Genomic DNA, 22,738 nt, shown 5'->3' with positions numbered 1-22,738 from the left:
GCGCTAAGGAATTTGGGAACGTGAATTATTGTTGTGTTTTGTTAACAGAGAGAAAGTGAATTAGTATAGAGAATGAGGGGAGAGAGAAAGCGCATGCAAAGTTGGAAAATATTGCGGCTTTGCATAATAAAGGTAGAAGAGAAGAGCAAAAAAGGCATGCAGGAGACAAATGACCTTAATTTCCTTATCACTCTCTTTTCCCTTCTCTTCACACTAAGCTTACTGTTTTTTTCAGGTTGACTTTAACGTTTTTCTTTTGGACTCACCATCTCTCACCAATTCCTCTTATTTAATACTTCAATAAATTTAATTATATGTATTTATGTCACAATTAATTTTTCAAAACAGAAATGTATTGCATTATGCATGACACTCAAATCCAGACAAAAATAATCAAAATATTAATAATGGTTATCTTTAAAAGTAATTGTATGTTAGGTTAAAGAAAATTATTATAAATATCTATAAATTGTTCAAATTCAAAATATATGCATGGTTGTACATCTATTATTTACTGCTTTTTATTGGATTTTAATGTATGCAAAAAATATTAATTTCACATTAATTAATAAATTTGTTTTGTAAATTATCTTAAAAAGTAAGAGGTTTTTTTGGAACAATGGGATCAAATAAAATTAAAATGGTTAAGGTTTCTTTAATTTGAAGTACACCAAATATTTTCCTTATATTTGAATGGAGGCTAAGTATCAACACCCCATGTGTCTAAATGAAATTTTATATAAAATTTAAGTTTGAGTAATGTTAATAAAAAAAATGTAATTGGGATAAAGGATCTATTGACCTATGTTATATTTAACTAAACTAATTCAAAAAAGTTAAATAGAAGCTATCTATTAAAATAGTTAAAAAATAAAATGACAGAAATAGTTATCTTCATATATTTTTTATAGGTTTTAATGTAATTAGTGACTTTTTTTACTTTCAAGTATTATGTTTGTTTATCAGCGTATTTTATTATTTGTCTTATGTTATATCTTATAATAATTCTTCCTATAAAAAATTATAAGAATTTAAATTTTAATTAAAAATTAAAATAAATAAAAAATCAGATCATATTTTTATCAATAAAAAAAATAATATATATACATTCTATCATTAATAATTAGCAACACTTTAACGATACTTTTATTCAGTACACGTATATTTTAATAAATTAACAATTTAAAATAACTTTAACTTATCTTTTTAACTTATCTTCAATGAATATATAACCAGAAAATTTTCATATATCAATTTTATTAGGTTTAGGAATGTTTTAAGTGTCCAATAAATTTAGTGTTTTTCTGAATATTTAACAAAAAATAGTTGATAGTTCCAAAAATCTGCCAGTATTTTTATTTTTTGTTAAGGTTTTCTTAGTTTAAAGTTTAATCTTTCATTTATGTATGTGCTGACATAACTTTTAAGATGTCAATGTGATATTTTTTATATTGTTTATAGTAATTTTCATCTTCAAGTGGGAGAGGAAGTAGGGTTCCACATTTTGTGATTATTGTGCAGAGGAATTAGGGCTTCACATCTGATGTTTACTGTGTAGAAACAACTCCTCATGTGTTTCTTCTTCATCTTCAGATCGTGACAACTATCACTGAGAACATGTGGAATTATGTTATTCCTTCGAAGCATTGATTATGTAATTTAGGGTTTTCTTTTTCTAATTTAGAAGTTGCAGTGGTATTGTTGTCATCATTGACTCTTAGTGACAGTAACTTCCTTCACATTTTGGTGGCAATGCAGCAGTGCAGTTGCAGGTGGAGACAAAGATAACTAGAGAAATAAAGAGAAAGAAGAAGAATATTTTGACATTGATTAAGAAAGGAATATATCAATATTTAAAAATAGATAATTCATGTGAAAAACTTGAGTAGCTTGATCTGATAAATAGTTGATAAATGGACAAATATGTTAGAAAATAAATAAATAATATTATTTAAATTGTATTGAAATATTAAAGTATAATGTTGAAATAATAAAATAAATATTATAAATATATAATATTATTTCAACATAATTGTACAATTGCATATACTTGCTCACTTTTTTTTCTTGAATATAATCATTTTATTTTTAGTTATCATATTTTTGTTATTGATTAAAGTTTTGGTATAAAACCTATTTTTGCCCTCCAACAAAACTTTATTTATTAGTTGATGTTATACATATAGTATTCTCCTTATAGAAATAAGTAGATAATGACTCTTGCAAAGTAAAAAAAAGTATTCTATGTGTCATAAGAGTTGGAACACTTGTTCCCGTAATTTAACTTATTTATTTTTTATAAAAGAAGAAAAGAAAGTATTTTATGTAAAAAATTTATAGAATTTAAAATACTTTAATTTTTAATACATATGAAAAACAATATTATTTTAATATATAATTTTTGATATTTTTTTCATTAAATGAGGAATAATAAGTTTGAGACTCCTTACCTGAAGTAAACGTATTTATTACCATACTTCATAGTGAAATTATGATTTACTCATTAAAAGGCTATGATTGTCCAACTGGGTTACATCTTGGGCTGGGTCTCCCTTGATAAGCCCAGTCCTTCTTTAAGACAGTATGAATAAAATGAATGAATAAATTATTCAGAAATCAACAGCTAAATGCTACATAAGACGTACATGTGTAAATAAATTATTCAAAAATCAACGGTTAAATAATGTTATGTACATCAGATGGTAATTATGCAAAAACGAACAAAACATTTATACATAATGTTTTACTAGATCCAGGTCACAAAATTAAGTGAATTGACATTTAATTTTTTATTTAATTAATAGTTAACTCATTACAATTCTCTCACTAAAAAAAAATTATTTAATAATAATTAATTTTAAAAAAAAATTACTCACTATATAAAATGATTAAGTAAATATTATTTTATAAACTAAGAAATTATTGGTATCTAAAATAATTTATATTATTAATAAAAAAATATTAACCGATCATATTACCTCTTACTTTTTTTCTTTGGCTACTTCTTTCTAAACATCATCAAGCACTCCTTAAGTTCTAAACACCATTCTAAATATGTGAAATCAACTAATTTTTCTTTGTTTAAAATCCAAGCTTGTACACCAAAGTGAATGTTTCTATATTATCCACTATACTATTCTTAAAAATGATTTTGTTTCTTTGTTTCCAAATCTCCCCTCACCCTATGTGAAAATGAAGAAAATGATTTATGGCTTCCCCATGATTTACCGAAAACCCTCACCACTAACTACTCCTATTCCATACCATCCAAGCAATTTTACATTTAAAGAAAATATGGTTTGTTATTTCCTCTTCTCTACCCCACATATATTGCACACAAATTACTCTCCAAAACCATCCCTCTACCCTTCAGATTGGCTCTCGTTGGTAACCTATCTATTAGTATTTGTCACGCTACTATATGCGTCGAAGGTAAAAAATTAATACCCAAAAAAAATTCAAACAAAGGTTTGAGTTCCTTGCTTACCTACATTCTTAAAGTCTTGTATGGAGATCTCACCGTATACTCTAACTTTTCGTCTTCCTTCCAAACTCATGATTCATCTCTTTCTTTCACACACTGTACGCCTTCTAAGCATTGCATAAGTCATCTTTCATCTTCCACTTCTCATTCAAATAAAGGTCTTTTCCCCTCTAACTTCCATATTCATTGATCATTATTCAAGATCAATTGCATCAATTGTATTTAATATCATTAAAATTGAGGGCATATTAATTTCTTATCCACAATTAAATATATTTCTTAGCATCATAATCATGATGAAATCATTTATAATTTTCATTTGTATTTTGATTGAGTCTATTTGAGTAAAAAAAATTGAAACAATTTTTTTAAAACTAAAAATAGTTTACTCACAAATTAATGTATAAAAACTTTCACATTTATAAAAATAGTTTATTCATAAATTAATTCAAAAACAGTTTATACAAAATAATTTTTACTTCATGAAAAAAAATGTTTATTTTATTTACTAAAATTTTGTATACAAAAGCTTACTCAAACAATTCTTATGAGAAAGTTGTGTCCATAAAAGTGAAAAAGAAAATTAGGTGCTTCCTAACTGGCACTTGAATTAGTGATGAATTTTTTTGAAGAGAGAAAAAAGAAAGCAATGTTGAAAATGATTTATGCAATATGCAATTACTATGGATGGTAGCCTCAAAAGTTTGGTTTTCAGGATTAATGATGGACAAGGACAACTCAACAAATACCAATCCACCCTTCAAACAAAAATGTTTTGGATAAAACTAACCATGACATTTAAAAGTTGAGATATTTTTATAAATTTAGTGTTAATTAAAAGCTCGTTAATAATACACACACATTCCACGATTGTGCTTGAGAAACTCAAATGACGTAAATAAATAAAACATGAAAAGACCACAATCATATAATTACAATACTTTGAAGAAATAAAAATATAGTTAAACCTAAATTGTATTTATCCTTCCTAGGCAACATAGGTTGAGCCTTTTTTCTCAGTAATGATTTTAAAATAATAATATCCGATTCATTATCGCCCGTAGATGTGGAAAAAGTTTGTTTAGGGAATTTTAACTATTGAAAATATATATATAGCTATTTTCAAAATACAAAATTGTAATTTCGGCTGTATTTAAAATAGTAATTGAAATCTGTGAAAACAACTTCTGGGAAATTACGTTATTTTTATTAATTCAAAAACCTGTAACTGTTTTTTCAACAATTTATTTTAAACTTTAAATACATATTTTTATATAAAAAATAAAGAGTTGAATATGTTTTTCTCCAGTTTCATAATAAAATTATTCTTTATTAATAGTCAGAACTTGAAACATCATAAATATTAATAAAAATATTATTCAAACTATGAATTTTTATTTATATATATTTTTTAATTTAATATAAGGATCTTTAACATGAATTAATATTTTCAACATATCTTTTTTAATAATTTAATCCACATACGAAAATGTATGAAAATACTTTAAGAAAACATAAAAAATCATTTATGATTATAATTAATTTTATAATTAAATCTTAAAATAATCAAACTGAACATAACATTCTATAAAACTTGAAACTCAACACATATTTATATTATTTTATATGCTGGAAATGTTTAGCATGCACAGTAACATACAATTTTGACTTCAATTAATGGATATGATGACCAACATCAACTTTAATATGTAGATTTTTCAGAAAACACACACTTTAATGCCATTATTTTCTACTAAAAACTAAATATGAAATGGCTGTGTATATTGTTTTTATTAAACCTTTATAATCATTATTAATAAAAAAATTGTAACAGCTTTTTATTTTCTTGGATTATTTTTTTCTATTACCTTAAAATTGAAGGAAAACAATCACCTCACACCTAACATGGTACCTACACTCGTGAGAAGAAGAGAGAGATGAATGATGGTGGTTGGGGGTGAATCCAACCCCTAAATTAATGTATGTGAATTGTAATTCTTTGACAAGAAAATACTTTCACAAATTATTTCCTAAGGTCTTTCTAGCTAATGACTAAAGAGTATCTGTTAAAGAAATTAAAATTTTGATTAAAAAATACAGTATTTAATAGATTCAGAAGTTAAAATAATTTATATTTTTTATTTGAAAAACTTTATGTAAACTTAGTGTTTATCGGTTCACGTTTGCAATTTTTCAAGAGAGATGATTGCACAGACAACAATCTAAAAGTTAACACCAGTAAAAAATAAAACATATATATTTATTTAATAATTTAAAATAATAATATTTTAATATATTTTTTATATTATTAAAATTGGTTGTGAAGTGAGTATTAAGATTTTTAGGATTTTGAAAGTATTATGTTTGAAAGGAGAATATTAGAGACAAAAGTGTGGGTTTATTATAAAACCATCTCAAAACCATCCATGAGTTGAAGTTGTGAGAGATTTACAATGGGACCAACACAGAAACATCAACACCTACCCATTAGCAGGCGAATTATACATGACATTGAGCAACCCCATTTTCAAACATTGATAATACAGGAGAGTAAGAAAGAAAAAATAATAAAGGGGATTGATTGGTAATGATCATGTAGTTGAGGCTAAAATGACCTTGGCTTTGCAACAATGGTGGAATGCTTTAGTATGTGCAAGCTAAACTGTCCTCCTTTCTCACTAGTGTCAATCTGGGACTGCCCAGGTGGAGGCAAAAGCTCAAAGTTTTGGATCAAACGTCCCAAAGTGATGCCAAGAATGGGCAATGCAAGAATGATTCCGGGGCAGCTTCTTCTGCCAACACCAAAGGGAAGGTACCTGAAGTCATTGCCATTGGCTTCCACATGGGCTTCCTCTTCGAAGAACCTCTCAGGCCTGAACTCTTCTGGCTTCTTCCAGTGTGCAGGGTTGTTGGCCAGCCACCATGCATTCACCAAAATCTTGCTCTCAGCTGGGATGTCAAAGCCACCAAGCTTAGCATCGTGGAGGTTCATGTGTGGGACAAGGAGAGGGATGGCCATTCTAAGACGAAGGGTTTCCTTCACCACTGCTTGAAGGTACGGAAGCTTTTGGATATCTGGCTCAGTCACCTGGTGCCCTGCTCCAAGAACTCTGTCCATCTCCTCCCTCGCTTTCTGCTGGATCTCTGGGTGGTTCACAAGCTCAGCAATACCCCATTCAATTGACCACAGAGTCGTTTCAATTGCTGTTCCATTAACACATTTCATACATTAGAATAATTTACTCACAACTTTTACCAACTAATTAGTTCAATAATAAATTTTACAATATATAAAGGAGGTTTGAATTTTCATGATTGCATGTTAATCATTCTATGATTTTCTTCTTCATTTTCCCCTTGATCAATCATTCTTTTACCTTCTAATCCAAAAGCAAAACAAGTAAACAACCTGAGACTTTTGGCTAATGTAGGTCCACCTACCCAAGTTGTCACCGACATTACCTACTACTACTACCACTTCACCCAACTTATATTGAGGACCAATTAAATAAATATAAAACAAATTAAAAATTGTAAAAAGTGAGAGAGAAATGAAAAGTCTCCGTGTAAGGTGACATTTCAGAATAAATAAGAGTGGCCCAACATGGCTTGCGGACGAGTAGCTAGGCTGCAGTTAAAGCTTCCACCTAATCCACACTTTGGATAAATTCAATGAATACCTAAATCTCTACGTGTACCTTTTTCAAACCTATAAATCAAAACGGAAATTTTCCTGTGGGGTTATTATTATTAAATACAGTTATGTTTGGTATCTCAAAAATGAAGAATATTAGTATTGCAATTGCTCTGTAGGTTATAGAAACAAAAATCAAATACACACATTATTTTATGGCTTTTTCTTTTCTTCATTCCGTACCAATCTCATACTCTTTTATTAAAATAGACTAAGTAAACTGGTTTTGCGAAAAAGAATGGGTCAAATTGTTGTTTTGTGGTAACTTTCGAAAACAACAAATTAGTTGGCGTTCGTTGACGATAGTGCAAATATAATTAATTAAAGGGATAATAGCTGAAGTTAAAATATACAATTAATAATTATTTTATTTATGTGTTGTAGTATTTTGTAACAATAGAATAGAAGAGAGAGCATCTTACCAGCAACGTTGATGTTCTCGACAATGTAAAGGACGTTGTCTTCGTTGATCTCGCCCTTTTTCTGAGCATCCAAAATGTGATCAATAGCACATTTAAGTCCTTCGTTGTTGGTGCTCTTCGTGCTTCCAATATTCCTGTTTTAATTTGCAATTATTTAATTAATTACAATAAATACCAAACTTTAACTCACTATTATGTTTTTAACTACTCCTTAACGTCAATTTTCTATCACTAAAATTGGCTATTTAATCTTGGACCCTGTCATCAATGACCAAACTAATCAAAAGCAAAAAGAAAATAGTAGGAGGGTTCTTTTCAAGTAAAACAAAACTTAGTTTCCATCCCCTGTTGAAACTAAACACTTTTTGTACCATTCACACGATAAAGAGAGAGGAAAAAAAACTAGCTGACTCAATCAAAACTACTTGTGCCCCACACCAAGCAGCAAAACTAGTTAGGAATCTGACAAAAGGAACAGAGAAAAGTACTAATGAATAAGAAAAGTGAGAAGAAATTATATGATTGAAAATAGAAGACAAAAGAAAAAGAAAACACAAAAACACATGGGATAAGGGAAAACTTTAATCAAGAAAAAAATATTTAAGGAATGTCAAACTATTAATTAATATTTCCCCAAAGCTTTTGAACACTTTCTATATTTCCCTCTGTTAGAACCGTTTACCAAGAATTACAGTACAAAATTCTTCAATTCGCTGTTTCAGAAAGATAATCTATGATAACAAAATTTAAGTGAAAATCAGAAAATTAACCTTAGAAAGTGTTTAATTTTATGATCTTTAGAAATGATATGAAAGTGTAGCTCTCAAATTTGAGGGGTAGAGAGATTGTTACTACTGTGATTTAAAAGAGCAAAATGAAATCATATTTATGATGCAGCACCGAGTTTGAATTTAGCAGAAAGGGTGAAATAACGAAGGAAGAAAAGGAAACAGAACACTTACTTCCTCTCGTCAACGAAGTAATCCTTGAAAAGCTTCAACCTCGTTTCTTTCACCTCCTTGCAAATCTTCAAGTAACCCTTCAAGAAGGGTCTCAAGATGGGAATGAAATCGCCATAGTTATACTCGAAGCTCTGCGCCAAGCGACTCCTCTCGCCGTTCAGCGCTCTCAGACGCTGGAACAGAGGGTCCTCCTCGCTCTCGAATCTCCGGTCGAACATGATGCGGTACATGTTGTTGTACATCATGAGCTGGAGCCTGCGGCGGATGACGACGCCGGAGACGGCGGCGTCGGGGTTCTTCCTGACGTCGTCGACGACGGCGCCGGCCTCGGCTTCCCAGCCGTGGCGGTACTGCTGGACGACCTTGTTAGTGAAGAAGGGGACGGTCATGATGCGGCGCATCTTGCGCCAGTGCTCGCCGTAGACGGTGAAGACCATGTCCTGGCCCTCGCCGGTGAAGATGTCGAAAACGACGTTGCGGGTGCGGGAGCCGAACTCCACGCCCTGCGTATGCAGCACCTCTTTGGCGAGGTCCGGCGAGGAAACCACGACCAGGTTGCGCTGCCCCATGCGGAGGAGGAAGATGTCGCCGAAGCGCTTTGCGAGTCCGGTGAGGTTGCGGTGGTTGAGGTCATCGCCGACCTGGAGCCAGTTGCCAAAGACGGGGACGGGGAGTGGGCCCGGCGGGAGCTTGAAGCGCTTGCCGCGGAGCTTGGAGACGGCAATGGCTACCACCGCCGAGAGGAAGAGGCCGAGGAGGGTCTTCTCCAGGAGGAGGAGATCCATTATTGGTGGCGTGGCGGTGTTGAATTGAGTAAAATCAATAAAGTTTGGATTGGTTTGTTTAGTGACTTGTTAATTCTGAGAGGTTTGTGAGGGTTTTATAGAAGGGATTGTAACGGTAGCTCGAAGGGTGTTAGGTGGAGCTTGTGGTTCGTGTGTTGTGTTTCTTACGTACTACGTGTACGTCTCACTTTATTTTCTTTATTACCATTTATTAACCAAATCATTTTATTTTATTTTATTTTCTTAAATGACTAATTTTATCTAGTTTCAATGAATGGACATGCTAAATTATTATATTAATTATTTTAATTGTGATTGTAGTAGTACTACTAAGTAGTGGATGTGAGGAGCCCACCGTTTTTTATTAACTATTCTTGCAGTGAACCCATTTTTACTGGTGTATTTTGTTAGGTGAGTTGGTGAGAGAAAAATTTAAATTAAATTAATTGGGACTGAAGCATTTTGGCCACTCTTATTAAAGTTAAAACAAGGTTACACTTAATTTAAACTTAAATTTTTGAGTTAGAATGTAACGGTGACGGCGTTAAATGACGCTGACTTTGAGGAAGATGAGTGGATGGTAGGCAGAGAGAGTGATGAGGGTGGCCGCACCTATGACGTTGTTTTGGTTGTAGTAGGTGAAGAGGGGTTGGTGGCTGCCACACCCTTTTGTATTTCGATCAAATATCTTCCTTCTCCAATCATTCCATTCACCCATTTTCATTTTTTTATACACTAACAAACTAATGATACTTCATTCAGAAAAAATAAATATAAACTATATTCAATTTTTACTTCATTTATTTTTTCTCTATACCAAAGGGAACATTTTATGAGTTAATATAACCAGCATAATTTGTTATTTGTACTATACTGGTATGTCCGATCGACATGCTGACGTGTTGACTGAGGTATTTATGCCAGTTGCCAAAGATGGGGACGGGGAGTGGGTCCGGCGGGAGCTTGAAGCGCTGGACGATATGGTCAATCGACATATATAATTATTAACATTTAAATTAAGGTCAGTAAAGTTAAACAATCATTAAGAATTAGGTAATACAATCATAAGTGTGATTTATTCCACTAATCAAGTCCAATGAGGTAAGTTCATTAAAATAATATAAATAGTACACATTCTAAGGAACAAGGTAGGTCATTATTACAGTACACCTACCCGAGTGTCGAACACCCTCTTTAATGACTTGAGCGTCGAAGTGTCTTCTGCAGGTACCTTTCCCATTTGACATTCACCTGAGACTGAGAGCCGAATGAGTAACACAGAAACGAGAAGGATCCAACGAAACTCTAACAACGTGCCTGAAGAAATGAAGAAGACGAATACTTCAATAATTCTTAGTTTCATCTCCTTGTCAGGAAGATGTAATATTCTTTTTTTAAGTACTTTCTTCTTAATTTGAATGGAGTTTCTTATTCACGTTACATCCCTGCTAATTCACATTGTACGACTGTGTATTGTAGCTGGACATGGATAATTTTGAAAATTCATAAATTAATCCGTTTATTATAAGAATTTGGTAAAGTAAATTTGCAAATTTTTTATTCATCTGTCGTGTCAGTTCAAGTAATAAAACATGCATGATATGTTTTGCGAGGTGTCACGATACTTCTAGTGCCTCCATTAGCACACATGCGTAATAATGATCTTCATATTTTAGTCAACAAAAGCTAAAGTTATGCACTTACCATGTTTCGAATCTCCACATTGTTTGTTTCCCATTTCTCAAAATGCTTTGAAATTCAATTAATTTCTTGCACTAAAACAACAAGCGAATGTAAAATCCACTTTACAGGCTTTCATATCACATATTGTGATTCTTCGCCACCCTTTTTTTCCTACTTTGAACCATACTTAATTCAAGAGATTGGAATTGACGTGGACGTGGACAACTTCAAGTATATCCTTATTTTAGAAGTTCAATTTTGTTTTTAATGTTCTTTTTTTGTGGGTACGATTATACAACTTAGTTACGGCTTTGAGTATATATGATTCCACACATTTTTCAACTAGATTATGGCTTTGTTTTACATTCCAATGAGGATACCCAAAGCTTTCCACATACATGAGAGAAGACAATACCAAAACTTTCGCCTTCCTCTCCATTCTATGACCTGCACTTGTTCGGCATGTAAAAGTGAAGCTAGTTTTATTAGAAGAGACAATGCACAAGGGAAAAAAAATATTTTTTCTTGTAGGAATACAATATACGTTATTAAGAGAATAAGTATATGAGAGATAACAACCATTATCATGTTGTGCAACTGAGATACTTTATCACAACCTCGTAAAATATGTTAATATTCACATGGAAGAAAAACCTTATTTTTACTTTAATCAATATGAAAAAAAAAACAAATGTTTCTTGTATATAGTTAGGTATATCTTTTATTTATAATTTTCACGATGTCACATAAAAAAAAAAGTTTAACGGAAGTTATTTATCATCTTATAAATTAATTTAATCAACAGAGTTTTGTTAACCTTCGTTAGATTTCAAAGGTTATCCTAAAACCTCATCAAAATAACGAAGGTTCTTTTAACATTTGTTAAATTTCAAAGGTTTATTTTTAAAATCTTAGTAAAATAACGGAAGTTTTTTAAACCTTCGTTAAATTCCAAAGATTTATTCTAAAACCTCATCAAAATAACTTATGTTACTTTGTTAAATTCCAAAGATTTATTTTAGAACTTCAATAAAACACTCCAAATTTTCTAAACTTCAATAAATAAATATAATTAAATCTATTTATAAATAAATAATTAAAAACTATATAGTTTTAATATATTTTATAATTAAATTCTCTAAAATTTTGAAAGTGTAACTTTACGTTACAAATAAGTTTTTTAAAGTTTCAAAAATTTATTTTAAAAACTCACCAAAATAATCTTGGATAATAAGAATTTTAACAACTAATCTTGGATAATAAATATTTCAACCGTATTTGCTAGTAGTTTTGTTGGTAGTTGACTTATATAATTCCTAGTTTATTTTTGTTACGCGCTCATTCTTCATAAATCTTGACTTATTTTGTTTTAATTTTTGATGCACGTATATTTTATGTGCAATTTTAGTTTTAGTTATAATTTTTAATATTTAATAGAAATTATTTACATACCGATTATTACATACGGATTTAATTTAGCATGTAAATAGACATTACATACGAATTTTTTCGTATGTAAGAAAAAAAAAGATTACATACGAATTTTTCCGTATCTAAAAATAAAAGTGATTACATACGGATTTTTCCGTATATAAGAATAAAAATGATTACATAAAAAAATTTCTGTATATAAAAATAAAAGTGATTACATATAATTTTTTCCGTATATAAACCAAAAGTGATTATATATGGATATTTACAAACAAAATTAATTTAGTATGTAAATAAATGTTATATACGATTTTTCTTAATATAAGTCAAAAGTTATTACATACAAGTTTAATCAATATGTAATTTTGACACCATGAAATTGTATCTCTGTATAAAATATTACATACATAATTTTTTAATAATTATAATAATAATAATAATAATATTATTATTGATATTAATATTAATATTTTTATTAATAATAATAATAATATTAATATTAATGATAATATTAATAATATCATTAATATTAATATTAATAATAATATTAAAATTGATATTAATGATAATATTAATATTATTATCATTAATATTAATAATAATAATAATAATAACAATATTAATATTAATAATAATATTAAAATTAATATAAATATGAATAATAATATTAATAGTTAATATTATAATATTATTATTAATATTAATAATATTTAATAACTTTAATAATATTAACAATATTTAATAATTACATACAGATATGGTTGGAATGTAATTTACTGTTAAAATGAGAGTGTTTTATGGAGGTTTTTAAACTATTGTTATTTTAAGAAGGTTTTTAAACTCATGTTATTTCACGGAGATTCTTAAACTCATGTTATTTAACAGAGAGATTCTGAAAGAAAGACTTTTTTTTAGATTTAAAAAAACTCATGGAACACATTTTTCTATGATGGTTTAACGGGAGAAACTACAATCTTGAGTGAATGACTTAATAGAAGTTTTAACCTTAGATAATGGAAAAATAAACCACTGTTAAATATTTTTTTTTTAGTATCAGGATGAGAGGGTTATAAGTAACTATTGTTTATTTTATATAATATGTTTAACGTTGAGAAATAAATTATTCATAATATTCAATAACATTACAGTGAGAACTTATGTTATATTTCAAATCAACCTAGTTGTACTTATGCATCAAATATTTAATATATAATTATCACAGTTTTATTTTGAAAATTGTAATTGATAAAAAGGTCATAAGTTGTCTTTAATTTTCATTCTCTAAGACTTTATTACCTACAGAGAAACTGAAGAATGAGTGTTGTGATTGTGAGAGGCAGCTGAGGAAGATGAATGGTGAGACTAACATGGTGGGTTTAATGATAAAGCTGTCACTCTTTAATTAACCATACCCCATGACCACGACTCTCCTTTACTAAACTTAAATCGCCACGTGACCTAATAACGAAGAATGTGTACTTCTATGTTTACAGTATAACAACAAATACAGTAAACAAGAACAACAAATAAAGCTAATTTAAAACATATATTTTTTTACATAGATTTTAATCCATATATAACTCAAATCTTAAACTATATTTATATTTCTTATATTTTGGAAGGTTAAGGTTTTATCATCAACACAATTATTAGCTTGGAAGTTTCTACAAAATAGAGTGACAACAAAAGATAACTTAAATAGAAGGGGTTTATATAGTTGTAAACAAATCTTGTTTCTTTTTGTGTGGACTAGTGTGAGAAGTGCTCTTTGCTTGAAACGAGTTAGAATATTTTTTAAATATTTAATTTTAATTTTATTCTCTTTTTTTTTTAAAAAAAAAAGCTTGAATGTTACATAGGCTTATCCGAAGTGCATACGAAGTGGAATATAATATATAGCATTAAAAACTCAGTCAACGTGTGTGTGTATATATAATATTGGGGAAGTGTCAACCAAAGTGGACTATGAACGGCTGAACCAGCCATTGTTGAATTCTCTCTGTTCCTTCATTTCATAATATTAGTCAAGTGGCAATATATTAAAGCTTAATATTAATTATAATAATTATTTTTTTTAGCTTTCCATTTATAACAGATACCTTCTGACCACTAACATGCAGAGATGTATTTATTTAATTTAAGTACTTACATAAGGCAAATTTGGGTTTAGTTAATACATTAAATTTTGCGTTATTATTATTTGGTTTATTTATTGGGTTAGTTTTTCACTCGGTATAAATCATTCTTTTATAAGTTTTACCGTATAAACTAGATACAAAATTATTTAGTTTAATTAATAGTTTTGATTTTAAAATTTGAATACACAGTTACATTAAGCATTAAAAAAGGCGTCGTGTATATTGATCTTAAATTATTCGAGCAAAATTACTTCCTACAAATAATATTATAAAGTGTGATTCTATAAAGAAAAAGTTAGGAGTTTAGGAGTTGGTTTTTTTACTAAACCATTTAATTGAGGAATTTTAGGAGAAGGGTTTTTTCTCACTTCAATACCATATTGTTTAGAGTAAAAAGAAAAGGTTCCACAATACTCACCACCAACTTTTTATATGGTTGTTTCTATTACATATGGCAACATGATGAAAAAGTGCAAGTTTTACTATCTCATCTCTATTCTACATCTCATATTCAACGGATTTTTTTTTTTGTCTCATTCCCAACAGAAAATAGGTATAGCTATACTCGTGCCCGTACTTCCTTAATCTACATCCTTAATCTTCATCCTTAATCTTCCAAATATTAATTATTATTTATATTTAAAAATAATAAAATCACCTCAAAGGAAACATGACATTATCAAGTATTTAATGTCGAAAGGATACACATTTTTTTTTCTCCAATGTCAAATAACAAGAAAGAAATTATAATTGTGTAAATATCAAATGAGAGTATCACATATCAATTGATTAAAGGTTAAATAATTATAAAAAAAAATGATCAAATGTATGACCTATAAATAAGTTATGAAACTAAGGATTGAAGAAAAGTTAATATAAGTTTTGTAGGTTATTTGATAAATTAAAGATGTTTTAATAATTTAAAACGGAAACGGGTATGAGGACGAGAATGGTATTGGGAAATGTATGGGGACAGGGAAAGAGCGAATGTATGTATACCCATCCACATTCCCTTACCCAATTTAAAAAATAGGGTATTACCCATTACCCATTACTCATACCAGTACCAATCAATGCAGGGATTTCCCGCCAAAATCGGGACGAGTTCAGACAATACTCGCAAGGACGAGTTCATTTCATATCCTTGTTCTCAATCAAAGCATGAAACTGTTTGAACCTCTCCAACACTTGGTCTTTTGTCTTTAAAGCATAAATTAATAACTTTCTAGAACAATCATAAATGACCAACATATGAATGAACTAGTTTGAGCAACTCAAATTTCTTAGAAAAAGTTGTTTATTAAAGGATGTGCTTGTTTGCTTACTAGCCATGCAATGAGAATATTTTTTCACATTTTTTCCACTCAGCAATTTTCAATCTTGAAAGCACATCTTTTTTATATAAACAATTCACTCCCCTTTCACTTATATGATCAAGCCTAAGATACCACAAAGATGACTCTTTGTCCATAGAATACAGATTTAGTATGTCCAATTCTTTCACAATGAGAAGATGTTATAATAGTAGCATTGATTTAGGTTTTTGTACAGAGAAGAAGTATTTCCAATAACCATTGTCTTTCCCATAGGAAAAAAACAGTAATTAAATGAATGAGATCCATAAGAAGAACAAGTGACATGACATTATTGTATTGATCATTCAACCCTCTCAAGAACTACATGTCATGACCCTCAGCCTTTCTTTGTGAAATTAACACAAGAACTCTGAAAAAGCAGTCATCCTAAAATGACTCCCAACTTTGTAAGAATTCGGTAATAGTAATATCTCATTGTTTCAGAGAAGAAATCTTCATTTGCAACTCTAAAATCCTCAAAATATTTCCTTGAAAAAAAAATCTACATTTCAAGTCATTCAAGATCCTCGACTTTGTCCATCCACAAGATGATTTGCCTTATAGGAGGAGATACCAAATGCACCAAAGTCACCATGTTGTTGCATCCTTTTCATGCTTGATAAGGAGAATCTTTTTTTATCAAGTTCTTGAGTTGTCCAATCTATGAATTTAAGTTTAATTTTGGCGCTTAAGGGTTTAGTGATAAATCTACTCCAAGAATGATAGTTGTTAGAACTAAGATTCTAAGACGAAGATAAAGATAATCCTGTAAAGAGAAATAATCCACAAATTCTTCATTTATAATTTAAAAGAAAAGAAAAAAAAAGATAAATCTGAAAAAAAAAAAGTGGAGTAGAGCTATTCAAACGAATAACTCTCCAATACCATTTTAATATAATATGTAAATTCAAGTTTATCTCATAGAGATGTTTTTTTTCTTCTATATTTAAGAACACGTAAGTCATGTTGAAGATAAGAGTGCGGAAACAAAATCAAAGTAAGGCTAGCAAACATAAAAAATATGAATATTATTGGAGAAAATTTGAAAAAAGATATTACACAACCATGAGGTATGCTATATATACAGTAAAAAACAGAAAACTTAATAAAATATAAAACTACACTCAAACGTAGGCAAGCAAGTAAGGCTAAGTAAGTTCGAAATGAAAAAAAAAAAACACTAAATCAACGAATGACGAACTAAACAAAACAAACAGAAAAGAGATTTTTTTTCGGAATTTTAAGAATATATCTGAATTAATTTAAATTTATGAAACGTAATATAAAACAATTAGTCCACAATAAAAAAATAATAGGAAGGTGGACAAAAGTTTTGTGGTATGCAGATGAATGAATTAATAAAAATCACATGGTAGCAAATAAAAAAATGTATTATAATAATGATAATAATAAGGGATCCATTGACCAGAAAAAAGAAAAGGAAAAGTGTTAAATGTAACGGCGTTCTGCAGTCAAACGGTGATACGGAATAGTAGTGAGATAAGAAAAGAAGGTTGAAAGATGGTAGTTTGCACGTGCAAGCTGCCAATGAATCTAACAGCAAATGCATTTATAACTATGCAAATTGCAATTTGTATATACAAGTTGCGTCCACTTTACGATTTCTTTTCAGAGGATCAATGGGTCACCAATTTTCATTTTCATCTACTATACTGCTAATATTTAAACATGTCACCAATTTTGACCTATAATTAATTAATTCAATGAAATTGCTTATCTGATATAGGAAATAACTATGCACCACTTATTGTCAACCAAATTTTATTCCTTAAAACAAATAAAATTTCACTTTCTCATCCACACAACCAATTTCAATTGCTCGCAGAAAAACAAACATGTTTCTGCTAAGAAGATGAGATTGAGAGACGTTCAATTCAGTAAAATGACATTGACGATTTTTCTCGTATCGACCAAGTTTTCATAGTTTCAATCAGGTTATTCTGGTCTCGAACAGTTAGTAGATCTCGGTCTCGCTCGTTCCAGAACAAAACATAACCCATTTTTTTATAAACATTCGGATTTAATAACAATTTATAAAAAAATGAAAATGAAATTGTAAAAAAGGAATACAAATGAATGACAACACACTGGGTTAATTTTGATAAGATCCTATCTCTGTTTAATTCAAAACATGAATTTTGCAGTTTCGATCGATACTACTAGTGTCCTTCTATACAGAGGTTCAGACCATAAACCAGTCACTCAAAATTGTTAAAGTCATTCTATCTCAAATTTTTGTTTTTGAAAAATATTTTTCAACCCAATGCTGACTTTTTGTTATTTTGAGATTATTTTAATGAGTTTCAATCACTGTTACTTCATTTCCTTTTTCTTCTTTATATATGTAAAAGTCACAACCAATTAAAATGTTATTTTCAATAACAAAATGTCACATATATACGGATAAGTTGAAAGATTAGAAAACTTGATGAATACCCCAATTACTCTCACATGAGCTATTTTGAATAACTGTTTAAATAATTAATAAAAAAGAACCTTTCTTTCAGTATTAAATCTGTGAAGAAACAGCAATGAAAAGAATAAAGGAATATAATTATGTTTTGGAAAATGAAGTTTGAAGTGGTGGTTTGTGGTGTGATGGTGGCTCACCTACTACCATAGAAAAAGACTGAAGAGAATGGAGATATGGCAACACTCACACACCTAACTCAAATCAGAGACTCACATCCAACTACAAAAACCAACCACTCCTTATTCCAAAACCTTTTTAAAACTACATTACTGCAAAATCACCATTTCCATATTCTGCTACAAACTGCACTAATTCCTACTCATTTTCTCATCTCTCACACTTGGATCTTTCAGCAACATAATAGTTAATGTTTCATTAAGAATGCTTCAAGTCAGAGAGTGAACAGAATTTTGAATCTTTTATATATTTCTAATTCATTCTTATATTTAAACTAGTGCCTTTATATTAAAATTTGTATTAGAGTAATTAAATAAATTTTAATTAACTAATAAATTTGAGTGTTTTTAATTAGGTTTATATTAAAAAGTTTCTCATTAAATTTTTATTTATTTTCATTTAAGTACTAATAAAATAAAATCATCGTTACTTATATCTTTAATTTTTTTATAACTTATCCATCAACTTACTCTTAAATAAAAGTAAAATAGTCATTTTGAAATTTGTGGATGTGCAGGTTCAAGAATGGGCGTACAGTAAGTAAAAGCCCAAACGTATTAGAACTGGCCCAATCTCAAAAAGTGGCAGTGTGAGTGTTGAAAAAAAAGACCATTTCAAAAAGTGGACAAAAATAGTTTATACATGAGTTTTTTTTGTATGTTTTTAGATATTTATTTTTATTTGTATATAAACTACTTTTTATATTTTATTACTTATCTTAGTTACACTAATATTATGACCACAAGCATAGTGTGTCCCATCATGACAATTGTATATTAAAGTGAAAAAGTTTTTTTTACACCCAAAACAGTAACTACTTTCATTTAACAACTCTTAATAATATATTAATTTAATGGATTGTGAAATGAGTTTTTTTATTGGTATAATTGTTTTATTAAAATTGTTGTACAATAAGATGTGACCAATATTCCTAATTCTTTAATATTTATTCTCAATCAGACTCATGCGTTACTATTAATTAATAATATTTTTGCTACAAATCCAGCTAGTTTTGTAGTTGTAATTTTTTTTTAAAATTAATCAATACATTTAGGTCAACCCATGATTATATCTGTATATTTATCTACATTGTTTCGCGTTAACTTGCTTTTAATTTGCCATTTCAATACTCACGTTTTCAAAGGTTTTGAATTTACTATTCAAATAAATAATAATTACAGTTTCATTAAACATCACTTATTTTTATAGTTTATAAAAATAAATGGTGGATTTTTTTTTTCAATCATCACTATAAAAAATCAGTAAATAAATAAAAATCAAATCTAAAAAAATAATTAATATTATACTGATCATAGTAGATATTATTTTAAAGATTGAAAAATTATTAATATCTAAAATTACTAATTATTTGAGATTTTAAAGTTATAGATAAAATCTTATTAGTTAATTAGAAATTAATTTAAAATTTATTTGAAATATAAATATATATATATATATTTTTTAATTTAAATAATATGTTGATTAATTATTTTTATTTTTAGAATTATTTTTTATTTCATGATTTTTTTTGTCATGAATATATTTTTACTTATTTTTTTCTTGTTATTTTCTATTTTCATGTTGTTTATTTTTAATAAATATGGAAGTGTTATTACATCATTTGTCATGTTAACAAAATTCGCCTCACAAACAATATATCATTCTAAAAAAATAAAAATCTCATATGAACAAAATTAAGAATAAAGTGGGGAGAGCACATTAAAATATATTATTCACCAACAAATTTATAATTTATAAAAAGACCAATCAAATCTATGTAAGGAGAATTCAAGATTAACAAAATTTACACTACAAGAAAATCATGAAATAGAAACCAAAATAATTAGTTGCAATAGTAACTAAATTAGAGACCATTTTAGAAATTAAAAAAAAATTGGTTTCTAAATTAATTTATATTATTTTCTATTATTGTTAAATAATTTATAAATTGGTATCTAATTAGCAACACTAGATTAATTATTAGTATGATTCTGATGAATATGGTCCATTTTTAATATTAATTTATTTTATTACCGAATATAATAGGATTATTTGATATATGATTCTCGCATTGTTTCCAAAAATGAAAAAAAGAAAAATGTATAATAGGTAGAATTCTATAAATTAGACATTCACTCACTAATCCTACTCTGTCTTCATCATATAGAGAATCAGCGTTTGAAAATTAGAAAGTCAGAAGAACAGAAGTAAGAGGTTAGTTCCTTATAACTTTTTGCATTTGTACTATCTAAATGTGTTTTTCTATAATTTGTATGTGTTTCATTATAAACTTCTTTTTATCAAATTTGATTTATCTATGTTGTCCAATATGTTTAAGTCATCCTGTGATTAGCAGCAATTTTGATTAAGAGATGAGGGATTTACTTTAGGTAATCTTTATAGTGATGACCATATTAATTTTAATTAAAAGGTTTAATCATTTAATTAAATAACAAATGTAATAAAAAAATTAAATTGAAATCAGTTCGAGATTTATACTCAAGAAAGTTTTTTTAAAAAAAAAAATGTTTCATATACACATAAAATATCTAGAAAATCAATATGGATTGGGTTTAAATTTATTCTGCCAAATTAAAATCGTGCACGCACTCACATGCACATTTATAAAAGAATAAATCTCAATCATGTTGTGCCTAATGTAAGAACTTTAAATAATTTCATTAAATACGTGAGAATCAAACGCAATTAATAGAAAAAAAAACCAAAGTTATTTCCTAAGAAACAAAAAACCTAGGAATTACTCTGTACATAAGTGGTTAACCTATGAATGCATTCAGTATCCCATAATCTCTCTGTTTCTTACAGTTCTTCTTCTGTTGTTCTTATAGTTCTCATTCAGATAATTAACATCATGGTTTTTGCGAAAATCACATTTTTTGTGATTCTGTCCTTGTTGGTGGTAACAACAATAGCAAGTGACCCTTGTAGCAAGGTATGACTCTATGATTCTAAAGCATGCAATCATCTTATACTATTCCTTAATAGTGCTAATTATGATGTGAAATGTCTCAAACAATTTAATTTTTGCAGGGTGACATAGATGAAGGGAATGGTTTAGATAAGAGCCAAGCAGCACCAATTGTTTTTCCAGTGGAACTATTGCTTCCTGTTATCATTTTCTTAGTTCTCCTCTTTTTCCGTGCAGAATTTCTAATGTTCGGGGTTCCCATTCTCTTTGTTGTTGGTTTAATTGTTGCTGCTAAGGGAATTTTTTAACTCATATCTTTAGATTAGGATTCATCTTATTTTTATTCGATTTACTTTTTATGGATAATTTTTTATTAACCAATATTTTCTTACTTTCACAGTTATCATCTATGATCTGCAAAACAAAATATATAAATGAATATATTTTTTAATTTTGGTTTCATCCCTTACCTTTTTATTTCTTACTGCCTTTTCCCTCCATTTTTTTTGTAAATTTTAATCATGTTATTTTGATTGCGCGAACCATTAATATTTAATTAACTCGTTACGGATTTTAGGAGATTTGAATATATATTATGAAATTATGAAAAATATGTCATATAAAGGAGTTGGTGAGTTATTTTATTCAAATATTCTATACATAAAATAAAATATAATATCAAATATTAATAATATCTCAATCTTAATTTTTTAATCTTAAAACAATAAATATATTTTTATGTAAAATATACACTATAAAAAATTAATTAAATATAAATAACTTAAAAATAAAATTAATTAGTTATTAAATTGATTAAATTAGAAAACATATATTATTACAAATTAAGAATTATTATTGGTATTTAAAATATTTTGTATTATTAATAAAAATTCATAATATAATTAGATATTTTTAGTAATTAATTATCATAAAATATATTTATTTATTTAAGTATTATTTTTATCTTTTAGTTATTTTTAAATTTTATAAATAATATTTATTTATTTAAAAATAATTTTTGTAGTCTTGTACAAAAATATAATTAGAAACATTTTTTTAGTCAGTTTTAATCTAGTTGAGAAACTAAGGTTTGATCAATAAAAATAATAAAATTAAAAACTATTTTTTTATTTCAAATCCTTCACTTCACTCATCTTCTTATGCATTTCATTCTGATTCCAATT

The 22,738-nt window shown here is 28.3% G+C and overlaps 1 protein-coding gene across 1 annotated transcript; it reads right to left on the bottom strand.

Moving 5' to 3' along the window:
- Positions 1-5,862: 5,862 nt before the first annotated feature.
- On the bottom strand, positions 5,863-10,312 carry LOC137823724 (trans-cinnamate 4-monooxygenase). The gene is made up of 3 exons (XM_068628961.2): positions 8,563-10,312; positions 7,601-7,734; positions 5,863-6,688 (listed from the first exon to the last, which is right to left on the bottom strand). Exons 1-3 carry the CDS (start codon positions 9,345-9,347, stop codon positions 6,090-6,092), a joined length of 1,518 nt encoding a protein of 505 aa, XP_068485062.1. The 5' UTR covers positions 9,348-10,312; the 3' UTR covers positions 5,863-6,089.
- Between the last annotated feature and the right edge of the window lie 12,426 nt (positions 10,313-22,738).

This window comes from Phaseolus vulgaris, chromosome 8, assembly GCF_051622355.1.
Source record: "Phaseolus vulgaris cultivar YP4 chromosome 8, ASM5162235v1, whole genome shotgun sequence".
Classification (NCBI taxonomy): domain Eukaryota; kingdom Viridiplantae; phylum Streptophyta; class Magnoliopsida; order Fabales; family Fabaceae; genus Phaseolus; species Phaseolus vulgaris.
This window is presented reverse-complemented; position numbering and strand designations above follow the sequence as displayed.

Coding starts and splice junctions, on each gene's coding strand:
- LOC137823724 (XM_068628961.2), bottom strand. CDS start 9,347: ATGGATCTCCTCCTCCTGGAGAAGACCCTCCTCGGCCTCTTCCTCTCG. Junction 7,735..8,562: donor TACTTCGTTGACGAGAGGAA/GTAAGTGTTCTG, acceptor AAATTAAAACAG/GAATATTGGAAGCACGAAGA. Junction 6,689..7,600: donor CGAGAACATCAACGTTGCTG/GTAAGATGCTCT, acceptor TTAATGGAACAG/CAATTGAAACGACTCTGTGG.